Here is an 11,765-nt window from a genome sequence, read left to right on the forward strand (position 1 = left end):
AGAGTGGTAGGTACATTTCCTTGACTTCTTTATGCTCCCGAATAAAATGGGTGAGAATCAACTTATATTTTCTGGTGTGCTGCATGTTATTACATACCATAGAAGAAATCATATCACAGAAAGATGAGAGTTACTATGCTCAAGCAGATACAGCGTTTGATGAAAACACTGGACAATGGAAAAGATTACTACATCAATAATTATAATTTAAGTCACACGTAATATAGGATTGTAGAAATTGAAGCATTTTACTGTAAAACTAAATCTCATATCAAGCAGTTACCTTCCGTGGCCTCCAAAATGAAGCAATCAGTTTTCATTGAAAACAATAATTTTTTGTTAGGATGATTTACTTTTTTTAAGCTTATAAAATTAATTGCGTATTTGCATTAGAGAAGAAACCAGTAACAATAAGAAGTAGAAGAGAAAGAATAAAATATTATTGGAAAAACCTTCACTATTGCTATGTAATTTTGTGCACAATGTACGAGTAGTAGTAAAGTATAGTAGTGCCTTTTTTTCAGGCGGGCTTTAATAACGATCAAATTAGGACAGAGGCGACTAGCAAACATACTTTGCAAGAAATTTCTCAGATTAAACACTAAATAAAATCCAAGGACTACGTCAGGAATCAAACCAATATAACAATAATCTTTTAATCAATATAAATTAAATGAATGTAGTTTAAATAAGAAGTAGCGTTGAAAAAGCTTACTTTTAAATAAATGCTTTACAAAATTTAATCCTTGTTTCATTAATTTAACAGTTTGCTTTTTTGTCTAAAAAATATAACTTTTGTTTAGCTTAAATGTTACCATTTTCCAAAGAAACTTAATATTTTGCTATATGTGCTGCTGAAGCGAGTACAAATTTAATATTTAAACGAAGTTAATATTCTGAGGAAAAGCGGTTTAATTTGACCAAATAATAGTTTTATTAGATTGAACATTAAAACATTATTTATTCACATTATTCAGATTATTCATCTGAAAAAAAGTTATAGTAGTTTATGTTGTGATGCTAAGAAGGTATGAAGTAATAGATAAAACTACCTGAAAAATTGTCCCACACAGGCAGAATGGTAAGTAGATTTTTTTTTGACTTCTTTATACTTCGTAATGGACTTGATAAGCATTACCTAATATTAGCGGCGAGCTGCTGGATGTAAAGAATGACCCGTAGAGAATCATTTCCAGATGAAAGATGAGCATTACTACGCTTCAACCTGGCAGTGTTGGAATGCACTAGATAAAGGATAGGAAGGTCCTGAATGCAGTATCTGCATTGTGCTGATTTTACCATGATATTAAGGAACAAAATACAAACAAAATTCTAGTTCTTACTTCATATCACTTTAATGTATTTCTAACAAAATACGTAAAATATTTCAAAAGATGGAAATTGTACTACCTAATAGATTTTGCAGTTTTATCTAAATCATTATTGAAATTTAATGTTTTTTTAAAATTTTTTAATTGAAATTTATAACTGTAACGAGCAAATATGTAAATGATGAAAAATATCAGGAATATTGAGTGGAGAAGGCACCCAGTGGTGTCACTCCATTGTCATGAATATGTTATTATACTCGACTGCTCTCATGATGAGAGTAAAATCGTGAGGTCATCATTTCTTCAAACTTCTTGGAGGATTACCTGCGGAAGAAGATAGGTGTTAGATTACAGGATTAGAATGAGCTGCTGTAGTAGAATGAAATTTGAGATCTTTAACAAAACGGATTTTAAGGTAATTATGGATTATGAGGTTAGATACATAAAAAAAAAAGAAGTTTTCGGAGTATTTTTGACTGTAATGTCTGGATGCGTAGAGAGTTAGAACGTTTAGTTGATCCCCATACTTCTATGACGTATGACCAAGTAGGTCGCAAAGGAATTGTTAAAATACCATTTACCTCATTTATAAAATTGATAATTACTTAATAAAATTTACTTATTTAAATTCGTCTCCGTCCACGACACCTAGTAAATGGTAGTTGGACGTTAAACCCCGCCTGAAAAAAATAGGCGATTACTTTACTTTACTTTTACTTATTTAATAAGTAATATAAATATGAATAAACGAAAAAATATCTTTAATACCTTCTCTTAAGCATATATAAAATTAAAAATCTGATGTGACCTCTCTGATGAGACCAGTTTTTCACTTTACTCACAAATGTTCTTCAAACAACAAAATTTATATTTAATTATTAACATAACTTTTATGAAAATTACCTGTCACATCACAGGAAACCTATCTCACAATGCAATTTAAGATAAAGAAATGCTCTTTGTTTTTTGACCTTTTAAGAATGCCTAGTAACAAATTGAATACTTTATTCAATAACACGCAGCCTAAACATATTTCAATGTATTTACCGTATTTGACGGTGTATAAGACGCACTGGCATATAAGACGCACCCTTATTTAGAAGGCCACACACAAGGAAAAAAGTTAACCTGTGTCCTTCACCTATAAGACGCAGGTAACTTTTTTGAGACCTAATTTAGGCAAAAAAGTGCGTCTTATATGCCGTCAAATACGGTATTAAGCATTTTAAAAATCGTAATATTAAGTACCATGAAAGGAGGTGTTACATTGGATTGTTTCGGCGGTATTAACAAATAATTAATAAGCTTTTTGTAAAAATTGAACTGAATAGATTAGATTTTATCAAAAACAGTTCCAACAATTTCATTAAAACAGTATAGTAATTACAAACATAGATGTGAAACTTTTATTCAAATCATTTTTTTTTCTTCCACAAAATTTAATCAGAGGTACAGAAGGAGGATGAATGAATAGATTTCCTCTGTCATTTGTAATTTTAATTTACGGCTCTATTTCTCATCAACCGATAAGAAGAGTTAAGTTTTTGTTAATTCCTCTAACTGAAATATTGTTTTTACACCTTTTAACTATTTTAGAAGAATTATGCTATTTTGAAATTATCTAATTTAACGAAGCTTTCTTTTCGTAACCTTGTCTAGTAGTAATGATTGCTTATAATTTAATTTTTACTTCTTTATTTTGTAATTGGTTAATGTGCAAACAAGACCACAAATACAATAAATAAATAAATAAATAAATAGGATGAATTCTCAGTTTTACGAACATCTCACTTTGGTGTAAGTTCAACGCTACCGAATCAATTTACTCCTTTAACTTCATTAGGTGTACAATGAAAAGAGAGAAAAGCTACTTTGAGAGATTGGTGAAGGAAAAGAGTACAGAACCTGAAGCGGATTCCATTAATAAACGCACCAACAATTATTTTTAGGTCTCTCTTCAAACGGTAATTTTATCGATACTTCAATTTTTGTTATAACCTACTTTAAGATGCTGAATTCTATAGAGATAGAGTGTCCGATGAGATCATTTGGCTAAAAAAAAAAAGATTAGAAAAGTTGACCCCTCAATGAAGAGGATACGTTTGTTGAAGAACACAAGGATATGGAAAGTGAGTACGGAAGATTCGGACTAGTTCCTAATTGGGAATACGATCGAAAGATAAAAATTACTGTATTAGAGACAGATTTTGAGATCTTAATTTGAATTATACAAATGTAATAAATTTTATATACATATATTTATATATTAATTATAATATGTATCTTTTTTCAATAAAACGAATCATATTTACAACAATATCGTATATATAAAGATAAAAAAAAATATACAATTTTTGGTAACGCAAACAAGTAATAATTACAATAACAAAAAAAAAGTAAAGAAAAAGAAACCTGTACATAAACTGTACATTAGCAAAAATCTTTAAATAAAACATTTTCCTTCTGTCTTCTATTTTCTTGAAACAGTGACTAACGTATAAGCTTGCTGTACATTTATGTATCAAGTGAAAGAAAAAATAAGTATTGCCGATACAGTAAATATTGCAATTAGTAATTTCTGATTAACATGTATGTTTAAGAGTAGTTATATATATTGTCACAATACGAAATATGTTCGATAAATAATATTTGTTTTCTCTATATATTTTGAAGAGATCAGGGAAAATCGTTTTGATCCTATATTAATAATGATTTGTGTGGATAAAAAATAGATAAATCATATAATGATTTTGATTTCATATTGATTAAATTAGGAGGTAAATAGTTAATGTTTTCAAACTGAATACATATATGGATCGTTCTTCTTTCTGGGGGGCGGATGAATGAAAGGTGAGAACCACGCCAAAGAGAATCTTCCAAATACTGATTGGATACTCTTCCACCTGGACTTCTTCACCCACCTTGCTTCTTCTTTTTTTAGTTGCTCAATGCCCTGCAAGTCATTCAAATTATTAATTAGATAGTAAGCCACAAGACCTCTTATGTTTCTTCCTTTTTGTGATTACTAAACACCATCTAATTACTCCATAGAATTTCTGTTGTGACGGAATCGCACAATAAATTTAAAGGAATTTATGAAAGAAACTTTTTTAAAATTTCTGTAGAGAATAGAAAGTAATGCGACGTTGAAAATCATTAGAGAAACTGTAATCTTAACATCACCGTATGTGAATCCAGGACCTTAGACAAGAAAGCATTGATTATTTATTCAAAGAGAAAACATATACCGGAAAAAAATGCAACTCACTGTACTGGAGTTACTTTCGAATCAAAACTACTGTCTTTGCTTTATTCATAAATCCTCAAAAATTACCCTTGTGTGTTTGTGCAAATATTGTTTCAAGTTTAAAGATCTATTCTATAAAAAAATATCGAAAATCTATTGTGTAAAATTGCAATTTAGGTTAACGACGTTCCCAAACTTGTAATTCAAGAAAAAATTGTTTTTATAATATGTAGTTGGTGGAGTTGTAAATAGTTGAAAAAGAACACAAAAAAGCAAAACGTAAAAATCTATCAGAAAAAAAATTGTCCAGTTTGAAATTACATTTTGAACATACTTACTATAACGACAATGTTTACTTACAGTCTCGTCGTTCCAGATAGCTTGTAACTGGGAAAAGAGCATGGCTGCAGTAAATATTGCAAAAAGCAATGCCTCGAATACAAGGAAGACAAGAAGTATGACCGTTGTCGGCGGTGAATATGAAGAACAGTCACGCCATTCGCTGTCAATACACGAGACAAATTGTCTTCCAGACATTATTAACGAATGTACTGACATACAAGCTATGTAGAACTGAAAAAGAGAATCCCAAATATCTCGATTACTAAAACACATTTTTAGTAAATAGTTAAATAAACTTAATTCTACCACATAAAGTAAAATATTGGAGGAGAGAGCAAATTAGTCTATGATCTTAAGCTAAAAATACGAGTACAAATACCGGTAAAGGATATCAATTTTCTCTTTAAGTTAAAGCTCAATATGAAGTTACGAAATGTATAAAGGAGGTGGATTAAAGTTTTAAAATAATGACATTAATGGATCACATTACTCAAGAAAACGTCAAAAGTAAATTCAAGTTCATTAAACCAGAGCCCGATAATTAATACAAGATTAAGGAAACTCTTAATAAATTGAAATTAAATAGTCCTTTAGTTTTGAAAAATAAGCTCATTCGAGTACTTGAAGGTATGGCAGTCTATAAAGTAAAGAAATGCAGAAGATTATTGGAAATCAAACATTCAGTTCACTGAAATAAGATAGCGAGGGTAAAGCCAAGAACAGAATCAACCATTCTTAGGCGAATATTCCCATAACGTGGGATCCCTCCCACGTTAAGTAAAAAAAGAAGACTGTACTCCTTAGAGATGGACTACTAGAGAAGATATCTGAATGGGACACTTGAAAAATGACGAAAAAAAGAAGAGATACTAATTTCAACAAAAGGGACTGATTTGACTGACCATATTATGCGAATGTGTGATAGAATGTTCGAATAGAGATGGCAGCAATAGGTTCTCCCTTTCAAACGAAATTTTAAGTAAAAGGTCAATTTAAAGTACAATTACACTAACCTTCCGTACCATCCATCACATAATACACCCACAGCCTGATGAGGTAATTTATGGGTATTTAATATTTCCTTTTAGGTAGCAGTGAATTTGGTTTAGAGCTCCTCCTGCACAAATCTAATCTAAGCGGATGAGATTAGGAGAAGAATGTGTATACCCATTACTATCTATTTGCCGCTTATTAATTGGTCAGATTGCCTACGAACTACCTGTCTGAATCCAACTCTGGTTAACAACCTAATCTAACTCGGATGCCTATCTCTTTGTCTTAATAGCAGAATGAATTCTTAACACTTTACTCATGTAGTGTAGTCACTATGATGAGAATCTAAAACCAATAGAATACTAAGCCCTAATAAAGAGTGAACTATTTTTAATGAAGCGTGGAGCTCAAACGGCCAATTTACTAATGTCAAGCTAAGGATTAAAAAGAAAGGAACAAAAAGATATCCTATTTCACATGGATATCTTTATTATTCAGGAAGATAATTGCAAGTAGGACTAATATTAGCACTAAACTTGTTGAAAAATGTTTACTTACTGTGAACAAAACAAAAAACTTTTGATTGTCTTCTCCAACACAATTATTCACCCAAGGACAGTGATGATCCATTTTCCTAATACACCTGAAATAAATAAAAATTACGAAGAATAAAATTAAAAAGAATTAGGGCAAGTAAATCATAACAGTTTATCAGATATAATATGTGATGTTTTACCTAGAAAGTTTCATGAAAGTATTTTTAAGACGCACCAACACCTGTGTTTTCCTCAAAACCTACGCCAGACACCGCGAACCTACTCTCATTATCAGCGACATCAGTGCTTATCACTAAAAGTAAATTCCTTTATTCTGGATTCTGAGGTTTCGAATTTCTATTACTAATGCTAGAGTAAAGTAGAAGTGACTAATATGCTAGAACGAGAGCACAGAAGAACACAGTGTTAGTGGTCCGTTATAAGGACACCTTTTTTACTTAATTTGCGGTCAAAAAACTGTTTATTTACTTTTTAAAAGTGCTTAATGTAATAAAACAAACAACATTTTTTGGTGTATCCAGAAGGTTTTAAAGAGATACTTCTGCAAAGGAATAAATGGGCATAGGTTTATTTCCGTTGTCAACTTATGTTTCAAAATACAACAGAGAAAATAATATTTAACTAAATTACGCCATCAGAAATCTCGGAATCATCTTAGATTCAGATAGGTACATGCAGTTTGAGAAAAAAACTGGGTGAATTCCCTTTCTTTAAACTGCTATTACTGGAAACTTGCCAAACATTTTTTAAATGATAAAAAATTGAAAAGTCCATATAAAAAGTAATAACGTCTGTAATAAGATTAACCTTTGAGTTATTACATTACAATGAAGAAAACATTTCTTCTCTTAAAGCAAGAGTATCTAAAAGATTTATTAAATTCATTCAGATGATAAGAATTTCAAATCATTCACATTTGAACAATTGTCTTTGAAGACTTGGGGCACCTGTAAGTTAGATTATTAAATATTTTCCTTTAGAATTAATTTTTTAACAATTTTAAGGATTAATATTTTGCAATTATAATTGCTGTATGCTCACCTCTGGCAAACAGAACAGTGATGTGCTCGTTCTGGTTTAATACTGCAACATTTTTGGCATTTAAATATAACTTGACCTTCTCTACATCCCATATGTTGTATCATCTCTTTAGTTGCGTTTCCTTTTGGTACGGATCCCTTTAAATAACAAAAGTAGAAATCATAAACTTGACACAACTTAAAATCAAGTTTCAATTGCTCACGTCTAATTGGTACACTACAATGAAGATATTGGTTTTAGCTATAATGGAGCAACCTCATCGTGCGATTATTATATTCTTAATAACAAAGAAGCATTATTTATTCAAACATTTTAAAGGAAGTTCAGTGATTATTTGCACCGCAATTCTTATAAATGCATTGATCATTTTAAAGAAACTGCGCATGGAAGAAGCAGGAGCTAAAAAGATCTAGAAAAAGATTGCTTGAATTAGAACCTGTTACCTCTGTTTGTCAATTCCCCTTGGAATGAAGTACTACTGACATAAAACAACTTACTAATTACTTACTATGATAAGTTTGAAGAAATTTTAAATTGTATAATGGCAAAAATGTATTAGTCAATTCTATAGATCTTGGCATCCCTGCGGGTTCCGAGTCTAACCATCACCCCAAGATAAGTGCAAATACTTGGTTTTAATGGACTTCTTTTTCAAACCTAATTTGTAATTTCTACCTAAAGAGATTCGGTAGTTCAAAACATAGCTGCATTTTAATGATGCGTAGGATAGTTTCCTGTAATTAAGGATATAAGGAATATTATGGTCCTCTGGAGCATTAATTTAATAAATAGTTATGATATAATTTTAGAAAATATTAGCCCAAAAAAATCAATTCCATACTAATTCATATTGTTAACTTTATCGAACCTCTTAAGAAGAAGAATAGACCAGCCATATTTCTAGGAATCTTGGTGTCTTTGAGGGCATCAACATTTAAACTGACACCCCAGCACTAAACATTCGACTTTCAGATATGTTTTCAACTACAAGGTGAAGCTAAGGGCAACTTCTAGCTCATAATTACACATCACTACATACACTTTCAGAACTATGAAACATTCGGTGACATTTAAGAATATCTAAAATTCTTCAGGGAGCGATGAAATTAGCTTAAGCCACTCTGTCCTCATTCATTTAAGTTTGGAATACAAAAATATCTATTATGAATGAATATATGAGGATCATTGATTATTCGAATCTGCTATTCTTCCCTTTGGAATGTATTTTCTGAAAATAAGTTTTTTTTTTTCTTTATTATTCCATTTTCATTCTAGCTTATATTCATTCTACACTGGTATTCTACATTTTATTCACTAAAAATAGGCATTGTGTTGTAATTAATAAAATAACATCTAATTTTAATCATTAAAAAATTTCTTACAGGATCAGTTAGCATAGTTTTCAGGTGGGATGTTACGGCCAGGATTCCAAAAATAGAGAATAAAAACCCATTAAATATGCTGTATAAAGAATATGGGTTTGGTATTATTATTACAGTGAGGACAACGAAATCTGCATATAATATAAGAAGCCATGTTAAAATTGCACAAACTATCCCACATATGTCCTGAAACAAAACCAATATATGAAACAAAGAGTACAATTTTTTTTTAATTTACAAAATTATTAATTCTATAACCTGTGGGCATATCTGAACTTATTATGAATTTCTTTTAACAATTATAAAAAAAAGTAGATACAATGGTTTTGAAATCATTACTAAAAAATAAATAATTTGAATCTGCAGAATAAGAATGTGTGAAGGAACATCGACATTTCTAAACAATCATACTTTTAAAGAAGTACGTAATTGTAACTCAAATTTTGAAAACTTGCAAATTACTTAAAACATGAGCGACTTCTTACTTCTAGAATCTAACAAATTTTGTCTAGCAACTTGTTGAGAATTGTGAGAATTATAGAAAAGATGTAACACATTATATAAAATAAAACTGTACCTTTTACAAGTATAACTTCACAACTCAAATGTTCTTGAATGTTTAGTTGCGGCTTGTCAGTGAGCTCAGGAGAGTAAACATTTTTAAAAAAAATATTCCTGGTCAAAATGAGTAATATCACACTGGTTTGATAGGGAGAACCCTTTTAAAGCCAAATTCATCACGAAAGAGAAAGAATTTTATCAAATGATAATAATGAACAAAGTTGTTTATTTCTATGTTTTATCTACTAGAAACGATAATCTTTATTAGTTTCAATTATTTGATTCCTATCAAAAGTGAAATTTTAATGGGTTTTAAAAAAAAAAAAAAGGCACTATGTCCGTTATTTTTCGCACAAATAATTGAAAAAAGTTTTTATTCATTAATTAAATACTCTTTCCTTTGAAATCTGGCAAACCTCTGTCGCAACTAAATCAAATCAGGAAACATGCAAGATTAAACACACACACAAAAAATAATAGTAATAATAATAATAAAAAATACTCTGATGCAACACTTGGATGCTTTCAATTAAATTACTTTTTCTTAATAAGTTTTTCTGCTAAAATCATGATTTGACTTAGTTATTGAGACAATAATAATAAAAAAAGGACGCTGTTCGCCAAAATACAATATTTTCATACTAACTTTGATGCACCAAAACCAACCGCCACAACATCTATTGGGATCAATTTCCCTTCTAAAAGAGATGTACTCATAACTCATTTTAGTACGTTCATCACACATACGTACAATAACACTTATAGTACAGAAATAATTGTCGTAGCATTTTTCAGCATTAGTACACCACAAATCAGGTGCACAAGATAACCTGGCCGCAAACGACTAGATTGGGAAACATAAACACCATAACTTTCTCGTTACTTGTAACCAAATATAAACCTTTCGTTTAACCTAATTTTACTGTTACACTTGAAATGGTTGGGGATGAAGTACTAAGCTTTCAACACGACCTAGTATTTTATGTATATGATTAATATATCAAAAAGTGATTCATATATTTTTTCAAAATATGTTAATATTTTTAGATAAAATCATGAAGTACTGAATAATATAATGGCTTAACATTTTTAAACATTATTTTGAGATGATTTCCCGCAGTTTTTTAGAGTATTCTTAAAATACATTTCGATTGTATATTTAGTTCGATTTAGCTTATCATCTACATTCACTTTAGGTTTATGTGTCTAAAATAACCTTCAGGCTGACCTGATTTTGGTTTTTAAATTTTATGAATTGGATAGATACAACGTGGAAGTTGGCAAACAATAAATGCAATAAAATTTCCATATCTAAATTAGATTGTTGCAGCACAATCCGTACTCCAATTTTTTATTGTTGAAATCATGGCGGTAAGATTGTTTGTATTATCTTCAATAATGATAATTTGCTTTAAATCATGTTTCCTTTATCTTTAGTTGCTTAAATTAAATTTGAGAGAAGTGCATGATCATAGCTCTCTAAAATTTCGTAAGGTATGTCGGTATGCTTTGATTAGTGCCTTTAATTTTGTCTCTAACTATGTAATTACTTAACCATGAAGGTAAAATCTAGACATTTTTAAGTTAGCTCTTTCAATTTGGTTGATAAAAGATAATCTTAAATGATCTCTAAACTGCCCTCAAATGAACTATTTAGCCATAAAGTTTTAAACTTTATTATTTAGAACATTTTAATGTAGTCCTTAATCAAGGGAACCGAAGACTCGGTATTTTTTGTTTACCATGTTTGGCTATGCTTCTATATCCTTTAACTTCCAGAAAAAGTTTTAGATGGTTCTATAAATCTTTGGGTTCCTGGTGTAAGCTGTAAAACAGTCAGCACTTAGACCGTAAACAAGTTCAATTATACCTGAAAAGGATGAGGTCTGTGAAGAGACCTCAGAGACTTTATCGCTGGCAGAAAGTTCACTATCTAAACATACCTCTTGGTCACTCTGTCAGCAAAAGAGTAACTTTTTCGCTCAGAGTCGACATCTAAAAAAGTCGGTCAATCCAGCCGTTCGCTCATGGTTTTAGCTTCACAACTTTTGATAAATATTTCCTCTTCAATTCTCGGAGTTTTTAATTAAAAGTTTCTATTTAAATTTTCTAGGCTACTAGTGAAGTTTCTTATAATAATTCTGGAATCTCCAGAATTACCGACGTGTAGTTAACAAGCCCAAACATTATAAAGTTTTCGCTTACATAATGACTAAAATAGTTTGAAAGGAATTTCCAAAATTATTGGATGAGGCTGACAATGGAAAATATGTGCTTTTAATGTCATTAAAGTTAAATAACCATTTAAATA

The 11,765-nt window shown here is 30.3% G+C and overlaps 1 protein-coding gene across 4 annotated transcripts; it reads right to left on the reverse strand.

Moving 5' to 3' along the window:
- Positions 1–1,330: 1,330 nt before the first annotated feature.
- On the reverse strand, positions 1,331–10,410 carry LOC141449004 (palmitoyltransferase ZDHHC3). 4 transcript variants are annotated; one of them, XM_074117981.1, is made up of 8 exons: positions 10,101–10,410; positions 8,894–9,079; positions 7,512–7,648; positions 6,472–6,556; positions 4,939–5,151; positions 2,100–4,284; positions 1,951–2,011; positions 1,331–1,655 (listed from the first exon to the last, which is right to left on the reverse strand). In XM_074117981.1, exons 1-6 carry the CDS (start codon positions 10,197–10,199, stop codon positions 4,126–4,128), a joined length of 879 nt encoding a protein of 292 aa, XP_073974082.1. In that variant the 5' UTR covers positions 10,200–10,410; the 3' UTR covers positions 1,331–1,655; positions 1,951–2,011; positions 2,100–4,125. The 4 variants fall into 4 exon arrangements, with proteins under 4 accessions (XP_073974082.1, XP_073974080.1, XP_073974081.1 ...); XM_074117979.1 differs by having other exon boundaries at positions 2,235–4,284; positions 10,101–10,406; XM_074117980.1 differs by having other exon boundaries at positions 1,937–2,011; positions 2,235–4,284; positions 10,101–10,406.
- Positions 10,411–11,765: the final 1,355 nt, after the last annotated feature.

This window comes from Rhodnius prolixus, unplaced genomic scaffold (genome assembly GCF_049639745.1).
Source record: "Rhodnius prolixus isolate KJV_2025 unplaced genomic scaffold, Rpr scaffold_2, whole genome shotgun sequence".
Taxonomy (NCBI): Eukaryota; Metazoa; Arthropoda; class Insecta; order Hemiptera; family Reduviidae; genus Rhodnius; species Rhodnius prolixus.

Bases quoted from the DNA above. Each gene is read 5' to 3' on its own strand.
- LOC141449004 (XM_074117981.1), bottom strand. From the start codon at position 10,199: ATGTGTGATGAACGTACTAAAATGAGTTATGAGTACATCTCTTTTAGA. The intron at 9,080-10,100 runs GTTAGTATGAAA...GTTTTGTTTCAG, and splicing joins GTTGGTTTTGGTGCATCAAA to GACATATGTGGGATAGTTTG. The intron at 7,649-8,893 runs GTAAGAAATTTT...TGTTATTTAAAG, and splicing joins AAACTATGCTAACTGATCCT to GGATCCGTACCAAAAGGAAA.